At 40.9% G+C, this 21,181-nt stretch overlaps 1 protein-coding gene across 1 annotated transcript in view; it reads right to left on the bottom strand.

Annotated features, from left to right (window-relative positions):
- Positions 1 to 3,759: 3,759 nt before the first annotated feature.
- Positions 3,760 to 21,181, bottom strand: part of spen (spen family transcriptional repressor) — a 24,906-nt gene continuing 7,484 nt past the window's right edge. The window contains exons 3-15 of the mRNA XM_067525753.1: positions 18,482 to 19,096; positions 16,470 to 16,627; positions 16,112 to 16,312; positions 15,879 to 16,030; positions 15,658 to 15,783; positions 15,411 to 15,524; positions 15,212 to 15,325; positions 15,013 to 15,113; positions 7,091 to 14,909; positions 6,599 to 6,937; positions 6,298 to 6,492; positions 5,953 to 6,111; positions 3,760 to 5,835 (exon numbers count right to left, since the gene is read on the bottom strand). Of these exons, the coding sequence (XP_067381854.1) occupies positions 5,704 to 5,835; positions 5,953 to 6,111; positions 6,298 to 6,492; positions 6,599 to 6,937; positions 7,091 to 14,909; positions 15,013 to 15,113; positions 15,212 to 15,325; positions 15,411 to 15,524; positions 15,658 to 15,783; positions 15,879 to 16,030; positions 16,112 to 16,312; positions 16,470 to 16,627; positions 18,482 to 19,096 (10,225 nt within the window). The 3' untranslated portion in view covers positions 3,760 to 5,703. The remainder of the gene's footprint in view (positions 5,836 to 5,952; positions 6,112 to 6,297; positions 6,493 to 6,598; positions 6,938 to 7,090; positions 14,910 to 15,012; positions 15,114 to 15,211; positions 15,326 to 15,410; positions 15,525 to 15,657; positions 15,784 to 15,878; positions 16,031 to 16,111; positions 16,313 to 16,469; positions 16,628 to 18,481; positions 19,097 to 21,181) is intronic.

The following is a 21,181-nucleotide window of genomic DNA, read 5'->3' as shown; positions in this document are numbered from 1 at the left end:
GGTTGAGCATGCAGTAGGTTAAGTAAGAAAGAGACGAAGGAGAACCACAGCTTCAAAGTTGCGTTTCAGGAAAATACACTTTGGACATACAAAAAGTAAAACTTCTCAGCAGTACTTCATGTAGTTTGTTTTATTAATCTTGTTTGAGACCCATAAAACATACTCTGTGGACTGTAATGTAATTGTCTTTTCAATATTCCACAAACTTTTGATGGTTAGCTATGAATGAAGCAATGAAAAAAAATTCATTCAGGTAACTAAAATTACAAATGAACAGGTAAAAAGACAACCGAGTGCGAGTGGATATTATGGATTTGTGATGTACAATCCTTCATGTGCATTGAAACTTTCCATGGGAGCAAATAGTTGTTTAAGTTTGTATTTAAATAGCAATTAGCACAGCAGAAGTTTTAGAAAGACATGTTTTAAATGACAGATTGTAGTGAACAAAAAAAAACAAAAAACAAGTTCTATTATGTATCAGATGCATAATAGAACTCTTTTTTTTTTATTCCTTCTAATTCTAATTCCTCTGACAAAACCCTTGTGCCATTGAAAGGTTTATTGTTTTTGTATTGTTTATTTTACTAATTCCCTAAACAAGAACGACAGGTTTGGAAGTGTCTGGTGAATAAAGTAACCATCCCTATACACAGGGGCAGATCTAGAAATGTTTTATTGGGATGGTCAGAGTGGGGCACTCATTCAAAATAGCGTGGCACATATGGTAAATGATTTATACTGGGGCAGAAATGTCAAATACATAACTTATATTAACTTACTTACAATCCATTGTAACTTGTATTCCAATGTTCAAATAGTCACAAAGAAATATTTATAAATGATTGGACAGGTAAAAATCCATACTTTTCAAAAATAATCTGCCTGGTTGCAACTGCTACAAAATTATATTGTGGCAAATTACATGAAACCAACAATACAATAATAATAATACGATTTAATTTATTTATATTGATAGTGATTTATTTCAGTTTCAGACTTTGTCAGTTCTTAGTGTGCTGAAAGTCTTACAGCAGGTACCTGTCACTTTGTCACTCTGACAGGAGGTGGGACATGAGGTGGCCAATCGGATATTGGGTTGGGGGGGGGGTCAGTGGCCCCTCGGGCCATTCCTCTCTTCGGTCCACGCAAACACAATAGCTACCAAATGTGACTTGAAACAAATCCCAACACAGCTGCAGCTGTAGACAGGAGGGGAGCTAAATTATATGAAGCGTGAATCAAGCTTTGGGGTCTCAACTCAGCGGAAAAGAGGCTGGTGAAGCACCTCAGGACTTTTTAAATTGTTATATTACTGCTGCCTGTAAGGTTTCTGACAAGAAAAGAGCAGCCTGGCCACCATCTGTTGAACAGAAGTTCACTTTAAAACCCTTTCAGCTTTGTATTAGTCTCTCAGTCTTTTTCTGTAAGTCTCCTGATTGACAGTCTGATGGTTGAAAGGCTAAAAGCATACATGTGTGTGTGCTTGTCAAAATACATTTTCTCAAAGCTCTTGTCATCACTGCATTGACTCATCATTCACTCAAGCAGCACTGTAGCCACTAATCCGATTGCACAGGTCAAAATGTGCAGACTTCATTCAAACACTTCGAAAATGTGCAGCCAGGTAATCAAAACTATGATTTATTTGTTTAAAGCATCCATTTTCAGTGCTCTCATGTAAGGACAGACTGCCCGAGCACCAGCATGGAATGTAGCGAGCAAAATGCCGAAGGAACGCAAGAATTATCAGTGTCTGAAAAACCAACCTTGGAATTTTCAACATTCTTTTCGTTTTCTAGCTAAAATTGGGTTTTTAAAAAGTCATCTTGTGGCAAAGAATTCAAGAGGAGAAAAGCTCACAAAAATGAGCGAGGCCTACTGTAAGCACAAAAGGCCCAAGACTCCTCCTTGACTTTGCTTCATCGCTCACATTCAGAGCCTGTAATCTTAGAGGAACTACGAATTTGGAGAAGGAGGGGGATACAACGTGAGGGGAAGTATCTTGACTCTGTCCTCAATCAGATCTGCTTCTTCCCATACTGTGAAAAGGGCGTCAGTTACCATTCAAAGTTCCGTCCTGTCAGGGCGCTATAAATCATTTATGCCTCCCCTCTTCTTCGTGGTCACACTGCTATTCTTTTGCTGTAGGCACAATGATAGGACAGAGGAAATGTGTAAAGCATGAGTATGTATGACCCTCTTTAGCCTACTCTTGGTGCTCAATCATCAGATTTCGCTGCTGCAGCTGCAGCTCTTCAGTGTCAATTTTATTTTTATGGGAAGCCTCCACCTACTCTGTCACACTGAAGATGAAAAATTACAATCTATAATGCATTGCAGGCTAATATTTTCATGAATAAGACATTTACTATAAACTGAAATTAATAAGGAATGTGGTGTCTCTTTACAGGCTGTCTGAATTTGATTGTAATTAATTGTACTCTAAATAATACTTCCAAAAACAAAAGATGCTGCCGACGTGACCACCAAACATTCCCAAAATGAATTCCAAACGCCACCAAACCCCACGGGCCTCCCTTTAGGGAGGCTGTCGTCTAGTGTAGTCTTGAATTTGACGGGTGCAGTCGGAAACCTTAATGTTCAAGCCACAGTCTTAAAATTCCTGCAACCATGGAGCTATTCGCCTCAGGGATGAGTCTATAACTGCAGCCTTGACAGCCACAGTGTTCATTTGTCTTACTCCATAGCTATTTTGATGCTGTTCTAAAAACTGAGCCACAAAAATATTTTTATAATTTGTCACTTGGCATTCACATTTAGTCATTTCACACAAATTAGACATGATGGAACAGTGAGTGTGGCTACATAATCCTGAATGTGCTTCTATTCTGCACATCTGTTATGCTCACGCTGTACATGTCCTTAGAGATGTAGACTTCATCATTAGTTAGATATAACAAGAGCAGAGGGAAGACCTGAGTATGCTTTCTCAGTATGCGTTATAGTACAGCAATTCCTTGTGTGGCAGACCAGAATTAAACTAGCTCTTGTTTGTTACAAGCAAAAACAACACAAATCCGTCACAGATTATTTGGCTGGATTTAGAGGCGGCGGTGGTATTCTCAATGCCACTGTGACGCTCTTGAGCAAGGTCCTCCACTCTAGTGAAGCTGCTCTGTGGCCACAGGTCAGACTGTGGTTGCACTGAGCCGCCTCCATTTATAAATTCGTGTAATTGTGTGAATGTGATCAGGGCGTTGCAACAAAGAAGAGGTGGCCTCTCTGTGAAAGTACCCTGAATAAATGAAGTTTATTTTAGAGAAAAGATGTATTTTTAAGCTCTCTGTTTCCTGCGGTTTACATTTTCCTTTCATAAATTAAAATTCAAAGACGTAGGAAAACATCATGTATAGCTAGGCCCAACATTTCACAGGACAAGCCATTTTCACGGTAAATTGAAATGTCAACTGACTTCTCTGGCAGCAGGATTCACTCAAGACGGTGACACAGTCGTGGACGTCAGTCAGATACTGACACCTTCTGACTGCTCTATGGACTGCAGTGATCAATAATGCATTATGTGAAGTATTCACAATTTAAAGCAATGCTACTTTCTGAAAGTGTAGCTGCATGTTGCAGAAATATACAAAAATATCAGATAATGATCAGAAGGGATACTGTAGATTCCAGATTGCAGTATACAGTGAGTTTTTCAAACTCACCACCAAGATCCAAGATTCATTTTAATGAATTTTGATAACCAAAAAAAACAAAAAAAAAACAAAAACACAAAACCAGAGTGAGTGACCATTTAATGATCTTCAGAAGTAAGTTAAACAACCATTTATTTTACATTTTAAAATGTCCTCATGGAGGAACAGCAAAATACACTCAAAATGAAGATTGATCAAAAGACAGTTTCCATATTAATCACCGTTTTAAGTTTTTTTTTCCTTCCTGTTTATCAAAAATTATAAGTGCCTTCAACATAACCATGAGAATATTCAGCTTGCAGTCATAGAAATATTTACACCACAAAACTGACAAGCATGGTTTTACTTTCAGCATCGGTTTCACACACCTCATCTCCCGTCTCTTTCAGACTGCTTTGTTTTGTTGCACAAAACAAAAATAAGGACCCTGAAGAAAGACAATTATAAAGGGGGGGAAATACACAAGCACATATTTAAGGACATCAGTATTTACAGCTTGGCTCAAGGAGTCAGATAAGAGAAGGGATGGAGACAGATGATCAACACATCCATTAGCGGCATGATATCAAGTTCAAGTCACATTCTTTTCATTTATGATTTTACTTTTTCCTTTAGGATTAGAAAATAAAACATGCTATAGCACATCTGTCATGAAGTCTTGGCTTAAATTACCTCAGGATGCAATTCAAAATATGGGAAAAGAAAGCATTTTCAGACAGCAGGGGGCAGCAGAGAATAACATCAGGTAGAGGGAAAAGAAAAACAAAACAAATGCAAATTCTACAATGCAATACAAAGGTTCCTTCAAAATGAAGATAGAGTTTCAACATGTAAAAGTACTGTAGTAACAGAGTTGGCTTGATGAACATTATAAAAAAGGGGAAAAAAAGGAATCAAGTCTGCTCAGTGACTGACAAAATACAAAGTCACATATGAAAATAGGTTTTGATCAAATTTTTAGATACATTGTGTATGTTGAGCATATGCAAAAGATGTTTTGGCACAGATTTTTTTTTGTATGTGTGTGTGTGTGTGTGTGTGTAATATCACTCCTGGATCTTGTATAGATCCTTCCCTTCTCACCGTTACCCTTCATGCCCCTGCCGAAAGAAAGCAAGCAACAAAGAAAGAACATCTGATGATCTGTTTTGTAAAATAATTAACTTGGTCTCTCCACATTGCTTCAGTCTTTAAATATTTATAATATTTACAGTTTCACATCTGTTCACAATACCCTTAGGCTTAAAGAAGATGCAAACAAAAATAAACAAATTAAATATATTTTATAAAGTCCCCTGTTGAGGCATTGAGTGTAAACTGTACAACTCCAAACATCCCTTTCACGAGTTCCTGGGGAAGGGAACCCTTTGGGGAGAGTTGAGTCCGGAAATGAAGTAGAAGTTGGCTGATGGTGAAGGAACAAAAAGCAGGATGATTGATCAGACTGAAATTATTCTTGATCATTCTCCAGACAATGATTTTTTTTTTTTTTTTCAAATCTTGCACAAGCAAGGGTGACCATGAGAATAATTCCATGTATCATATTATACTCAAATCTGTACAGAGTTCACAATTTTCCTTAACATAGTGCAATGACGTCTCACATCATTTTTCTTAAAAAATAAAATAAAATAAAATTACAATCACTTTTATGAAGGTAAAAAATATCCCATAGGAACTTGTCAATCCATAGCTTTCTGACTGCTATGAATTAAAAAAGGCGATCCTCAACACCTTCAAAAAAACGGCAAAAATGAAATGAATACTCAGAAATGATCATCAAAAATCCCAGTTCAACCCTCCATATCCTCACTGTAAAGGTATCGTTTTTGGAATTCAACGTCATTGGGTGACTTAAGGACTTGGTGAAGTGAAGAAGAAAAGGTGAGTGCGTGCTAAATTGGATTTTTTAATTTTTTTTTAAAGTCAAACTCATAAAAATATGAGGCAATTCCAGTTTAAAAAAAAACTGGGTGAGTCCAAAAGGGCTGGTGTTGGCTTTGTTCAGGGACAAAAATGGAGGTAATTAAACAGAGGCAATGACAATCATGAGGTGAGGGGAAATGCTGGAGATGCTGTTGAGAAGGTCCGGGGCCAGTCGTGAAAGGTGGCTCTCGGAGAATTCACACGGTGGGAAAATTTGCACTACATAAGCTGGCTGTGAATCGAAAGATAAACGCAACATGATGAGAGAGAACGAACACATTTCATTATGATACAGCTTTTCATTGAGAAACACAGGTAAATGTTAAAAACATGTAGGACAGAAACACACCTGATTAGAGCCAGGGTTGGGCACATTGATGATGCCAGCTGCCTGTTTGGCTTGTAGGTAGGTGATAAACCCACTTTTCAAGGCTTGGGTTTGACCAAGGACATCTTCTTGATCGCGACCACAGGGTAGAGCCAGTAGCAAACAGTAGTCACTCTCCACCTGGCATAAATTGAAATAACTTTAAATTATAAATTTTTATAAATTATTATAAATATAAAAAAATAATGCATTATCAGATTACTGGGCAGATTCCAAAAATTTCAAATCAGGTTCATATTGATTAGTCTCAAAAAATATGTATCAAATTTTTAGAACCTGCTGTTAAATGGTTATAAAATGCCTTACAGTCATTCTGCGTGCCACACTGTCCAATTGGGAAGCTTCAAGCCTCATCCTCTGGACGATACGGAGAAGTGGACCTCCTTCTGGGGGTGGCAGTGAGCGCTGGGCCAGCACGGTGTTGCCAGAAACAAAATGCAACTGGACAGCAGCCTGGTCGTTCTTCAGTGCCAACAAGCCTTGCCACACAATAGGATATTTCTGTGCAAAGAAATCAGAATTGGTTTTGTGAAACACATTTCACTCAGATTTCGGTTGAAAATGTCTTCTGTGTCTAATGATGGTGCTACTTCATCTCACTCCCTACCGTCAAGAGCTGCCCAATGTCAATGGAGCGGTTTCCTGATTGGTCAAGCTTAGTGTCAGAGCGAGACTGCAGTGAACCTGATGAGGGTACTGTTGGTGGAGGCGTGGACAGGAAGGGTGAAGGGCCTTTCTGTAGTGACAGATCTGATTTGTGAGTAAGACTCATGGGGGATGTCATGGGAGACTGATACGACGGTGAGACTGTATCTCCAGCTATTCGGGAAATATGTGAGAGATCTGTAGAGGTGGCATGGCGAAGATGGGACGTGTCAGGTTTGGAATCACTCCCTCCTACATGAGACGTTTTACCCCTGCGACTGTGCTCAGGCTCAGCAGAGACCTAAATAAAAAATAAATAAAAAAAAAAACAATCAAGCATGTAAATATTGTGCACGTATAAAATGTAAAACAATCCACAATATGATAATATAATCATACAATCTGCATAATAAAACACTAAAGTATAAATAAAGAAAATGGCATTTCAAGTGACCTGTGAAGATATAACGCCTTGGTTAGCCAGGCTGTGTCCTGATGAAGGATGTCCTGGAAACTGCGATGGGAAACCCCGCATGTCCCGGTATACTGGAAAGGAGCCAGCGCTTCTTGGATGCATTAGCTGAACGCCATGAGAGTGAGGAGACACCATGACAGGACTAGATGCATGAACTCCTCTGATTCTACTTTCGTTGGCGGGTGGATGTATCAGCTTTCCTTCTAGTGGTTTCATGGATTCTTTTGTTGAAAGTTCAATGCCCTTCCCTGGCATAGGACTCTTTGAAGGTTCTGAGATGTTGCTTGAAGATGTTGTCCCAGTCTCTGAGGTGCGTGACTGTCTTGCTTCTACTGCAGTTTGCTCTCCCAGTTGCTGAGGATGGTGCATGAGGATGCGCTGGTGCATGTCTCTGTACTGCTCCATCCGAATGCTTGGGTGAAGCACTCTGTGATCACTATGAATCATCATTACATCTGACTGGAGCTGGGGCACTGATGGTCTACTAAGGGTTTGGTTAAAGTGTCTGGTTTCTTCTTCACTTAAACTGTTGCTCCCACCACTCGATAATGACCCTTGGGGACTTGAATGAGTCTGAAGTACCATATCTCGAATGACATTAGGCTGTGGTGTGTTGGAGCGCTGTGGAGGCCCTGGGTGGGAAGAAGGCAAGGAGTCACCTCGCCTTCCATAGTTTATCCCAGACATCGGTGGGGTGTTTATTCTGGATTCATGTGCCACTGACTGGGTGACACTGTGAGGCTGAATTATGACAGAGGACTGCTCTGAGTGTGGGTGATGCATATTGGAATGATAAGTAGACATTGATGACATGCCATGACCCAAAACAACAGAAGTTCCTATAGGCGAACCGCTTGAAGGACAGGCTTTGACAAAATGTGAGGGGGACGGAACAGCTGTTCGTGGAGACTGGGGTTCTTGCTTGAGGTGTAGAGCTGACCGGTCAGTTGGGATGCCAGAGCTCGGGCTCATTCGAGTTCCAGATAATGATGGATGGTGTGGACTCATGACTGGACTAATATCCATCTTCTTTGGCAGAGGTTCTGTCCCCAGTCCTCTTTTGGCATGCTGCTGTATCACAGCTGGGTTGTACATCAAGACTTGTGCAGAACTGACTGGCTGTTGGAAAATCTTTACTCCTGTGTGATATGGAGCATCAGATTTGTCACATCCAAGACTCTCCTTCTTGGTACTAGAAATGACAGGTTGGGAGTTGTAAGACTGGCCAGTCAAGAGAACCCCCGTGTGTCCATAAGCTGTAGGATTTGGGCCTACTTTTGGGGTAGGTGACTGGGATGATGGCATAAGTGGGTCTTGTTTTATCTGAGATTTGGAAACAGACTGCTGAAACTCTATATCGCCCGCACTGGCTTGAGGAATTTGACTAATTTTGGCTCTCATCCTATGAGGTCCTTCGGTTTTCTGACCTGAATAACTCAGAACAACAACACCCTCTGATGTATTGACTCTAAGACCAGGGCTGGAGCCTGTACTGTAAGAAGTTGTCTCAACAACTGAGCGGCCTCTGGTGCCATCTTCTACCATGTCGATGGCATGGTAGCGGTTATTCTCATTGGAATTCGATCTAAATTTTTGCTTGGGCATAGATAGGCCAATGCTTCTGTTGCTTAGGGAAATTCGTGGCGTTTCCTCTGTATCATAAGGCAAAGGAATCCGACTTATTACTGAGGTAGCTGGAGATATAACTGTATGCTGGGGCTTTTCTCCACAGTTCTGCTGGGATTCTGTTAGTGGAGATGGTTTGTGATGTATGGGCTGTGGGGGTAAAGTTGTACTGTCTTCGGGATGTAACTGTCTCGAACCCACTGTATGACAAGGATTTTTATTGTCTGACATTCTTAAGGGATCTGACAGTGCAGATGTCACCACAGTGGTTGGTATAGAATTGCTATTCGATGCAGACACATATTTAGGTTCCATTAGAATTTTTCTTAATGTACTAGAACCAGGGTCAAGATCAGAGGCCTTTGTATCAGGGGGCATCGGGGGATTTGCTGAAGGAGTTCCAAGAGCAGTTGATGCTGGTACAGAAGGAGTTACCACTGGGACTTGACATGAAGGAGCAACATAGATTCTGCTTTCGTCAGATCTCTGAGGCCACTCCGGTGAAAGCGACACTTTGGGAGGACGTAGTAGAGATCCACTGGACTGGGATACAGCTTGTGGGCCAGCAGGAGCAGAAGCAATAATAGATGTAGACTGGTCTAATGCTTGAGTATGTTTTTTACAACTGGAGATGTTGCTTGTGCCTGAATGAAAGGCAGATTCTTTGGGTACAGGCTGTTCAACCTCGGGCTGTTCTGCTTCCTTGGGTGTGTCTACAGTTATAGCACTTGTAACATCACGTCGACAAGTTGCAACAGCAGTGACCACAGAGGTTGCTGCAGTTACCCCAGCTGTAACGGTAACCGCTTTTAAATTAATGGTTTCTGGATCGTCTGGGATTGACTCAGGTAACTTGACTGGGGAGGGCTCTGGTTGTGAAACCTCTTCGGCCGAATCTTTCTTGTTAGGTGTACCTTTGCGACTTCTCAACTTCTTTGGGGTTTTTGCTCTAACTTTACCCATTTTCTTGGGCGTTTCAGGTAAACGGGTATCTTCAGCCGCCTTAGATTCTGCCACTGGGCCCTTTGGGCTGGGTGTTAGAGGACCATCATCGGAGTCTGCTGCAAGAATATTGTTGATTACCATGTGTGTTTCAGGCTCCATAATCTCATTGGATGAGGAGGATATCAAGGATTCAGGGGTAGGAATAAGGGCAGTGTAAGTAGGAGCAGCTGTGAACCCATCTGTGTCTGCACAGGTTTCTTCAGCTGTAATGGAATCTATAGCAGCTGCAAGTTCAGTTTCACTTGCAGGATTTGCTCGCTTTTGCTCAACCTCGACTTCTGGCTCCACTGTGACAGGAGCCAATATGGTAGGTTGCCCTGAAGGTGGTTCCTTATATGGCCGGGGAGGATGCTCAACTGTAAGTTTGGCAATATTTTCAACTGCCTGTTCTAGTTCCATTTGCCGTGCTAAGAGAGCAGCAGCTGGATCAGCTGGAAGATCAGGTTCCCCTTGAGTTTCTTCCTTTTCCTTTGCAGACTCATTCAATTCTTTTGGAAGGGCTACCACCTTTGCTTCCTCATTCCCTTGAAGTACTGTCTTGTTTTTTGTAATAACTGGAGCTTCTACTGACATGGACTCCTCTTCTGAACGAAGTAAACCCTTTACGTCATCAACGCTTACGCGGATCTCAAGATTTTTTAAGGTGTGAGATTTTTCTTCAGTGATCTGCTTGCCATTTCTTTTTAACCTTGGTGTTTTTACTTTAACATTGTTTTCAAGCTGTTGTGTCCTCTCAGAGCAGTTGGGGTCCATTTTTTCAATATCAGCAGATTTCTTTACAAGAGAATCTTTGGAATCTTTTTCCTTTTTGTGCAGTGGTGAGCTTGCGTTTTCCCCCATTTCTGATAACTTTCCAAATGCTTCAGAGTCAGCTTTGGGTTTAGGCTCTGACTCATCCTGACTTACAAGATCAGCTTGTTCATCCAGTAGTGTAGCACTTCCGGTTTGTTTGTCTATTCTACTTCCTTTCTTGTTAACTGAAGCAGGTAAAGGTAGCTGCATTGGTTGCACTTTCTGGGTGCGAGGTGATCGCCATCCTTCATAGGATTTTACAATCTCTGCAGTACTTGTGGTCTCTTTGACCTCTGTGTCATCTATGTTTTTTTGCAGATCTCCTTTTAATAGTGATGCATCGTCACCTCGTTTGACAGCTCGCTTAGGTGGACGACCTCGCCTAGCATTGGTAGATGGAATTTGAACATCTTGCTGCACTGGTTCTTTATCAGCACCACGTTTACGCATGGAGCGTGATGGCTCAACTACCTCTTTATTAGCTTGGTCATCTTCATGTAGTGTTGCATACACTGACCTTACATTCCTGCGACGTGTCCTCCCATGGATCAAACTTGACTCAAGGTTTTGTTCAGAATCTGATGCATGACTTGGTGACTTGGCTGTTGTTTTACACTCAAATGATGTTTTTGTTGCTTCTCCTCGAGGGGATGAGGCCCTTTTGAGCTTCTCTTTGTCTATCCGTTCACTTTTTCGTATTGCAGGTTTCTCAGTGGCAACATTTTGGGAAGGTTGTGACATATGCAAAACTGACAGAGGTTTTGCCCTTTTATTCTTGGGCTGTCTTCGGTTTGGTAATGGCTTTACTTCAGCCTGTAGCTCTGGCATACATGCTTCACTATCCGTCTCAGTTTTATGAGACTCCTCAAAGACTTTCTGTTCCTGGACTTCCATTTTAAGTTCAGTTTTTATAATTTCAGATTTTTCTTCTATTTTTTGATAGTCAGGGTACGATAATTCTTCTGTTTCTTTTGAAAACCCACTAAGGGATCCACCAGGAGTTGGAGGCTTATCTTCTACTAGAGGATTATGTTCCACTGCCAATTTTCCATCACTTTGTTTCACTCTGAGCTCATTCAACTCTATCTGTGTTTCCATTTCCTTTTCTGGTTCTGTAAGGGCAGGGGCAGGTGGAGGTGATATGGTTAGTTTAGGAACAACTTGTTTCATGTCTTCCACATAAAGAGAATGAGTTGGAGACATCTTAAGAACTGGCTCTACTTTTTCTTCTTTGACAATTGGCACAGGCTGATCTGTAGATGGAGTTAAAACGTCTTTCTTTTCTGGGGACATTTCTTTAGGGGAAGGAACAAATGGTGAAGCAGACAAAGGTAGTGGCGGGCTGGCTGATTTGCAATCAACCTTTTGTAATGGGTCAGATATCTTATCAGACGGCACATTATCAGAATTCTCCACTTCATCTTTTTTACTCTCTGTGACTACCACATTGTTCTCAGGTTCAGTTAGGGGATGGTCCTTGTCCTTCTGTTGTTGAAGTTCCAAAAACCGACTGTGGAATAGCCCCATTGGCTCTTGTGTGATGTCACCCCCACCAAATTCGGGCTGTGCCTCAGTGGCACCTGGCTTAGCAAAATGCCTACCAACTGTACATTCTAAATCTTGGTCTTTGCGTTCAAGATGCTGCAGGCGTCTGGAATCCTGTTCAAAAATTGAGCTATGCAGGAAGCGAGAGGCAAAAAGTTCCTGGCGTTCTTGGTCCTGGGGTTTTAGTTCTTCCTTTTTATCATGTAGCTTTTCTTCAGAATCGGTACGAATCTTTTTCTTTTTCATATACCAGGAAGGAATCGGTCGGGGTGTTAGCTCTACTTTGTCCTTATCTGAACAACTATGGGAGGTTGGAAAGCGTGAAGGAAGAAATGACCAATTATCTTCTCTAGAGGAATACAGCGTCTTGGCTCTTTCAAGGAGTGCTTTAGTGTCAGGAGTTATAGTTTTATCTAATGCAAAAGAATAAAACTTATTCTTCTCCAAAGAGCCTGAATGTTTCAGTTCCATCATCCTCTCGTCACGGTCCCTTAGGATATAAGACAGGGAACTGTTGGACTTAGAAGGGATGTGTTTATTTTCTCCATCATCATAATCATCATCGTCGTCGTCATCAGAATCCGAATCGGACTGAACTTCACCAGGCTCCAAGTCCTGGCCAAGTTGTTTGCGGATGCTTTGACGTTTTGCAATATCACTTGGGAATGTCATTTCCATTCTAAGTGAATCAGATTTAGTTCTTCTTTCCCAATGTTGCATTAACTCCTCATCACATCCAAGCAAAGTTGTCTTAAGCTTTGGGGATTCAGTGTCAGAAGACTGAAAATGTTTGGAAGACAGTCCCAAACTATTTTTGATTGACTCTGTGTGTGAACACTTGTCATCCATTGTTGGAGAGGGTTTTCTTTCTTTGTTTATACCTGATACAGAGAGGTGGGTTGTTTCATCCTCTTCATTTACAGAAAAGTGGCCAGTTCCTACTGAGGATGATACACTTTGATAAATGTCCTCATTCAACTTTTGAGAACTTGCAAAATGATGCTCTCTTTTTCCAGTGAGTATTTCAAAGTCAAAATTCTCCAGTTTCTTTCTTTTACATGAAGACAAGTCATCACTGGCCACGTCCGGAATTGTTTTTCCAACATCACGCATGATAAAATCAAAGTCATGAGTTTTAATATTTTGCGGGTTTTCAAACTTGACTAACTTATCAGGATCACCAAGATTGGATTGAAGCCATCGATTGTGTTCAGTTTGTTTTGTGCAAATATCGGTCTGATCAATGTTTACAAAGTGTTCGTCTCCATCATCAGAATCCCTGCACTTTCCTCTCCCTTGTTCGTTTACAGACAAAACAAGTTTCTGTTGTTCATCCAAATCTAGACTGCCATCATCAGACAGCTTTGTGAGACTTGAGCTATTTTCACTTTTTGACCCCTCCAAATCCATTTTAAGGTAAGAAGAATCTAACTGATCTGTAGAATCTTCAGGCAGCTCCCCCAGCTGTGACTGCCGCTCCAGACAAAGACCTTCAGAGTTCCTTTCATAGTCTCGTCCATCTTTGGGACTGCCAACTGAAACCAATCGGACACCCTTATCCTTGTGGTGCTCCTTTTTATGCATCCCTTTTATCAAGGGGTTCTTATTCAAATCTGTCTCCTTAGTATTATTCCATGGTTTATGAATTCCCAGTCTCCCAAGGTCCTCCTCATTCGTTCTCTTTTGTCGATCAGTTTTCCCAGAGTCTTCAAACCGCCTTTTTCTTGCAGCTAAACGGTTAATATCAACAGAAATACCACTGTCAAATCCGATTTCAGATTTTCCATGTTTTTTGGATTTGATTTTAGGATCCTTGTCAATAACCTCCACTAAACTGTGCATATTTTTGTCTCTGGGAACCTTTCCGTGCTTAGGAATATCACCTTTTGGTGGTTCTGAGCGGAATGGAGGACTCCTCTGGTCAGCCGAAGGTGACGCCAATCTAGGACTGTCACTCCCACCTCTTTGTATTTGTTTTTCTTGGACAGTATGACCAATCAGTTTTCCTTCCTTTTCTTTAACACGTGTTAGCTGTACAACACAGGGGAGAAGGTCTAACCTTCCTTTGCTCAAGCTTTCCTTTAGGACTTTACTGTTTTTACTTCGAAGAACAGATTCAGGGCTAATATCTCTTTCAGTCTCAGGTTCTGTCTCACATGACTGGATAACGGGTGAGGCAACTTTGAGCTTCTTAAGCCTGTGTTTCTCAGTTTTGTCCTTCTCCCCTCGATCTTTACGTCCAGCCCGCTTTTCTTTTTCAACCAGATTGCCTCTTTCAACTTCAAAAACCCGATCTTTTTCGAGTTTTTCAGTTTTATTATACCTTTCAGAGCGTGCCTTTTCAAGTTTTTCAAATCTGGGTGGAGAGACTGAACTGCAGCTACCACTTCTGTCAGATGATCGACAGCAAATTCGGCGGTCTGAATCACTAGGTATCCTCTCGGAGAGGGAAGGAGATGCAGTGGGACTAGCAGGACGACGAGTTGGAATGTGAGATGGGCTTTGGCTACGCTCGATGGTCCTCCTTCCATGCTCCCGTCCACGATCTGTTTCAAAGCGCTCCCTCTCTCTTTCACGTTCCCGTTGCAAGTAGCTGTATTTGCGAATGTCCTGCTCATAAGGGTCAGCTCTGTATTCCCGATATTCCCGAGGGTCTTCGAAGTATTGTGGATCATAATAATCTCCCTGATATGGGTCCCATTCAGTGTAGAACTCCCGACTTCTAGCAGAGTATTTACGACGTGGATCTTCAGTATATGCTCCTGGTGTTCGCACATTTTCATAATATTGTCTTTCAGGTTGAAATTCATACTGAGTTCGCCGATCATCCCTGCCAAAAAACAAATCCAAAAGAGCAATGAATAATAATCATCATTATGAAATTCAACCATTTTTAGGTTAGAAAAAAGTGGAGTAAAATTAGGCAAACAAACCTCCTTTCGGAGAGAATATCATAGAAGTCTCGTATGTCCTGGCCAGATGCCTGCATTGAGCGATAGAAAGCCATCTGACTTTCCTGATTTGCAAAGTCCACCTAAAAAAATAATAATAATAATTTTTTTATAGCCTGTCAGGCATTGCGAATGTAATGTTACAAGGCACAATTCCAGAGCTAAACTATTTTTCACATGCCTTGATTTTACTGCCCCCTATCTTCCAGCCCTTTGTGTCTTTGACAGCGGCTTGTGCATATTCAATGTTGTTATACAGGATAAGGGCCATTCCTTTCATTCGATCAAATACAACCTGCGGAAGACGAAAGAAAATAGTGTCCCAATGTGCCAGAAAGTAAACAATAGGCAGCTATAATGGAGAAAATACACAGACTAACCTTGACAACATGACCATAGCGGCAGAAATGACGAGTAAGAAACTGTTCAGTTGTATTAGATGCTAATCCATCCAACCAAACACAGGTCGTAGGCATACTTTTTCCAAAGCCCAGCTGAAAAAGGATTGTCACATTGCCATAATTTTACACTAATTTTTATACAAATATGGTAATTTATTATCCTGAGTATAGTTTCAGAATGCGGTAGAAGATTAAGGAAAATTTAAATGAACGTGATGATTCTTACCTTTAGTCTATTGTTACCAAGGTACTCCCCATCCATTTTCTTTATAGCCTTGCAGACACTGGCAATGTCACAGTATTGTAGAAAGGCATACTGTGGGGCTCCATTTACCTTCTTAATGTCAATATCCTTTTGGAGTAATGAAAAATAAAGTGCACTCTCACTAAGCATGGCAATCTCAAACAACAAAACTGATTCTCAACCACTTCACAACATTAACCTACCACTATTTCGCCAAAGCGTTGAAAGATGTTAAGCAGGTCATGGTAAGTGGTTGTCTTCTCCAGATTTCCAATGAATAAAGTTCGCGTGGCCTTTGGGTGAAACTCGTCTATCCTTTCATCGAGGGGGCGAAACTCATTCTCACTTTCCGTTTCTGAAAATCAAGTTCTCATTTTAACCTTTTGCATTTTACCAACTATCACATTTGCGACAGTAGCTATAGATCAGAACTTACCAGGGCCATTCCAGGCTGTCACATCAATTTGCATGCCAAAAAACAGCTTTCCCTTTGATGCTCCAAGTGCTTTCTCTTGGTCTTCTTGCTGGCGGAAAAATACAAGCCCATAACGCTCCTCTGATGCTCCATGAATTTGAACAGATGTGACCTTTCCATGTTTCTTAAATTCATGGAATAAACCATCCTTTAGGCTTGTATCTATAGTAAACAGATGAAATGTTTAGCAAGTATGTATGCTATAAAAAACCTTAATGATAGTGTTGACTTTCAAAAAAATGTTTCAATATCTAAAGGGATACACACATTTGGTTTTATTCCTTCACATAAAAGCTCCAAGGACGGCCCTATAACTAACCTGTAGATCGCACAGGAAGATTTTGGACTTTGATGCCAAAGCTTTTACGTGGTTCATCCTTGTCAAGGGAGGATAAGGGAAGTGATGTGGGAGCAGGGACAGCTGCAGACTGCACTGAACGTGCTGGGGAGTCATCACTTGAACTACTGCTAGAATCACTGTGGCAAAACAGAAACAGAATACAGTCATTCATATTTTTCCTCTCATTATGATCTCCCATGGATGTGTTCCAATTTTAACAAACTGATTTGTTTTTGTGCAATGCTACACTGTGTGTGCTACATGTTCTGCCTTAAATTATTTATTGATGGGACGATATGCTAAAACATACATTTCAATGCACAAACTGCAGCTAAGAGATTTTGTTTGTTTGTTTGTTTGTTTTTTTACAAAGACTGATCCGAAAAGGGTGATAAAAATGTTTGGTCATCGGAGGATTAGTTTATTTACTAGAGCGAACAAGTATTATGCACATGTCACATTTAATACGCATTGTGATGAATTTGTATAAATGTGTTTCTACTGTTTGCAAACCACAATTTCTCTCAGCTGAAGAGGAGAAAGGCAAAACCTTTCTCTCGAGTTTATATTTATAAAATGCATCTGGCTATCAGTATAAAAGGATTTGTCAGTGGCAAATGCTTCACGCACATTTTTTCTCAAACCATTCCCATGCCTGTCTTAGCTTTCTAGGCCCTCAGCTGTTTGTTTCCCTCTCACTTTCTCCTCCTGTGCTCAGACACTCCCGGAAGTGCTGCTGACGGAGCCTGGCCTGTGGGAGTGGGCAGGCAGCCAGCACTGGCCAGAAATTTCCAGTTCCAACTGGATTTCATGGAGGGGGGGGTGGGGGGGGCAACCGTTACCCATACACTGAGGTAAGCAGTGAGAAAAATATAGCAGCCGTCTCCTAAAATTCCCTCCATAGCACTACCTCATCAAACCACATGTGTCGCTACATGTCGATCAGAGCTGTGTGCAAAGGTGATGCAGTTAAACAAAAATAAACAGCAGGACAGAGGTGAGGTGGGTGGAGTGGAGTAAATTCCATGGACAGACATGCTTATTTTTTTTTATTTTACCTGGAGTACTCTCTTGCATGTTATTTACCTTACCTTTTTTTTTTTTTTGTGTGTGTGTGTGTGGGGGGGGGGGTCATTTATGCATGCAACAATATCACCTAATAATGAGCAGTGCGCCACAACAAACTGGACAAAAACATGACGATAAATAAGGCAGCACTGAGTAGTGGACAAAAGCTGCTTAATTTGCATGTCAAATTCAAAACAGAGCCATCACCGTATTGACTCGCCTTAAAGGAAAAACAAGGCACTGTTTGTATTGATAGACATTGGTCAGCATGCCAGTACAACATCCTTCCTTTTACATTATCAGTTTTATGATTGCAATGACGGTAATGCTATGTAAGATTACAGGTGCGTGATAGACTTCACTAGCTATGTAACGCTGATTTTTTCAGTTTATTCCTAAACTTATAAAAACGTATAGTACCTCAGAAGGAATTTCTTAGACAAAGTGTGGGGAATATAGTGTCCGGGAGAGGATTTTTGATTCTAAAGATGCACAGTGGACCCTAACATCATTCCAAAGTACAAACAGCAGCAATAAATCAATTCAGATCAAATCGTAATACACAAGAAGTGTGTCATTAGAGGCCTTAGATGCAACAAGTCATTTTTCAGACTTTGACTCCTATCAGCAGTCAACTACTCAGCTAACAACCTTGAGAATACAGATTTGTCATTTGGAAAAAATCACTATTGAGCAAACAAAAATCTCAAAGAAAATTCTCAGATCATTGCAGCTCTAGTCATCTATGTATGGCTATGCCGCCTCAATAGAAAGGTTTATAATGATGTTTTTTGTGAAACCTCAAATAATGTTCTTGTATAGTAATTAAAAAGCCTCCAGAGTACAGACCTCAGAAAAACTGTACTTGGCTTACTCTGTCCAGCACTTGTCACAGTCATGCACAGAGGTAGAAACTCACTTACCTGCCACTCGTACTGCTGCTGGTACTGCTGACCGAGTCTGAACTGGAGGAGCGACTGCGAGAGCCTGACCCACTATGAGAACGTGGAGCACGCGAACCTTGGCTTGCCAGCCTCTGAGGTGAGGGATTCCGTGAATGCGTTGAGTGTGGAGACCGACTACGACTGTGGCGGTAAGAGCGCTCTCCACGCCGACCCCTGTCCTCCCGGTAAAGGTCCCTGTGAACCACACTGGCCAAAGTAAAGGGTTCCCTGGCACGAGACTCATAGCGAGGTTCTGGTGTCTCAAAGCGACAAGGACTCCTGCTGTGGGAGCGGTAGAACCCGACCCCACTGGTTGTTGATCCCCCACTTCCTCCAGGCGTACCCACTGCTGATCCACTTGTTCCTGTGTTGCCAGCAACAGCGCTAACAATGGCTCCACCAACTCCTGATGAAACTGTTGTACCGCTTCCACTTGAGGTACCAGATCCACTACCAGGTGTGCTTAGAGTCCTCTCTCTTGCATCACGATAATATTCTGTTTCATAATGCCGCTGGCGGTCGAAACTGCTACCAGGACGCTCGTGATGACCGTAGGCACTGTGATCATATGCCCGCTCCCGACTTTCAGCAGTCCTAACAGACAGGAAGAGAGAACATCACATTTCAGTTACACTTAAGATGCAATACAAAGCTGTAAGTAGACAGTAGACAAAAATGATCAGGTGTGTCTGGTGGGGTTGTCTTAATTAGACACATGGGAAGACGCACTAAAGGGTTTTGTGAAGGGTGATTTCATTATCTGCCTTCAAACAGAACTACAAGTGGGTTTAATTATTAGTTGAGACAACTAAACATTAGGCCTCGCATGTTTTTCTCAATCTCGTCCTTGGAAATTAAATACATCAGCTCAATTTGTGAACCATACCAACAAAAATGCTGGCATCTGTCGTTCATGCACTTCTATGAACTTTGAGGTGTTAACACAGGGATTGTTAAAAAATTGCCTTTTCTTTAAATCCAGCATAGTTTCCAAGAAATACCAAGGAAAAATACAACAACTTTATACTGAAAATATGATCAACATAGATCACAAAGGAGAGCTTTAATAGCAAAAGCCATGGATCCAGTGTTTAACAGAACAGAAATCTGAAGCTTATTTCAGTGTTTAATTGTAGGATATAACAGATTTGCATGAAGATTTAAAAGGACTTAAAGGAGAGATTATGTCTTTATAGACTGTCAAGTCCTTCTGGTTGTGTAACATCTGGTAACTTTAAAAAGAATATGCCTATTTGAGGGTGTTTTCATTCATCTGAGTCTTTGTTGAAGGTTTTTAGAGGAGACTTATGACAGGTCTTTTGTTTAAAATGTTGCACAGTTTGACACCACTTGTTCTCCTGAACAGAAAAAAAAAAAAAAAAAAAAAAAAAAAAAGAGATCTTCAAAGCATCTTTCTACAAAGCATATGATAGTACTACCAAATAAGGACAATGTGTTCAGACTTGAACTGAATAAAGCAATCAGAATTTAATTTGGTAATACGACTGCTGTGTCATTACAGCAGTCATATTACCAAAGTGCCTGTAATGAACGGGACAGGACAGTAATTACCACCGTTTGAATTCAGATCAAATTATAATCAGCAAATTAGCCGTGATGTTCCAACACAGGGCAGAATATGGTTTAATAAAACAGCAGTTACACGTCCTCATTATACTGATAAGTAAAATAAGATGTGTTTTATTTCTTGTCCAGATGTTATTGGGAAGCAAACCTGAAATGTTAAAATGGTAACAAATACGATATTCATAGTAGTAGTAACCTATGTATCATAGGCAAAGGCTCTTAAATTTAACCCTAAAGGCAGTTTAGTGTTCAATCCTGAAATGATGTAACAAAGGTAAGAAAACCAACCAATGTGCGTGATGTCCTGTTGGGCAAGTGCACTAATGTCGATATTATCTAACTATCACAGTATTGGTTTGAGTCTGGGCGTGTGGGTCCTATATTCCTGGTACCATTTCAGACCTTCATTTTCTCGCTCTGGAAGTGTATAATGTCTTCTATCCAGCTTAGATAGCTGTGTTAAATGAAGAAAGAAAATCTCCATTATCCAAAATGTATTCTATGTTTTAAAAAAATTACTTGTCCACTAATTCTTGAATAGGATTCACAAATCTTCTGTGCTAATAACTAATAGAGGCATACAGTGTTTTGGATCTTTCATTGATTTGGGCTATAGGAGATGTTTTGATTACATCTGTGCCTACCCAGATTGTGATTGCTTGGCTTGCGTACCGCCAAACTGTCTATGCCAACAAAGATCTGCAAGTGTAAATCAAAGACATTTGCAACAAACACTTTTGAAACTGTTTATCTCATTAAAGAGAAGTTGGCAGCATTTTTTTGTTGGTATTTTCTTAATAGTGCTACAAATGTAGTGAATCAAGCACTTGTCTGTAATTAGTAACTGCAAAACATTGAATGTTCTCCTTTCATTTATGATGTAGCAACTTTTAAGTGTTTTACACATTTGAAAGATGGTTAGTGAAGTGTTTCCACTGTTAATGAAATAACCTGTCTGGATTCTTAACAGAGCTTCAGAAACCAGCATGGGATGATACTATGAGAAGACTGCTGCCATTTCTCTGAAGATATGACAAGTGACTGCCTCTGCAGCACTGATGCCCAGTGATTTTCTGAAATGCAATTTGGTAA

Source organism: Channa argus, chromosome 13, assembly GCF_033026475.1.
Source record: "Channa argus isolate prfri chromosome 13, Channa argus male v1.0, whole genome shotgun sequence".
NCBI classification, from domain to species: domain Eukaryota; kingdom Metazoa; phylum Chordata; class Actinopteri; order Anabantiformes; family Channidae; genus Channa; species Channa argus.
The sequence above is the reverse complement of the archived record's forward strand: the minus strand, read 5'-3'. Positions and strand labels throughout refer to the sequence as shown.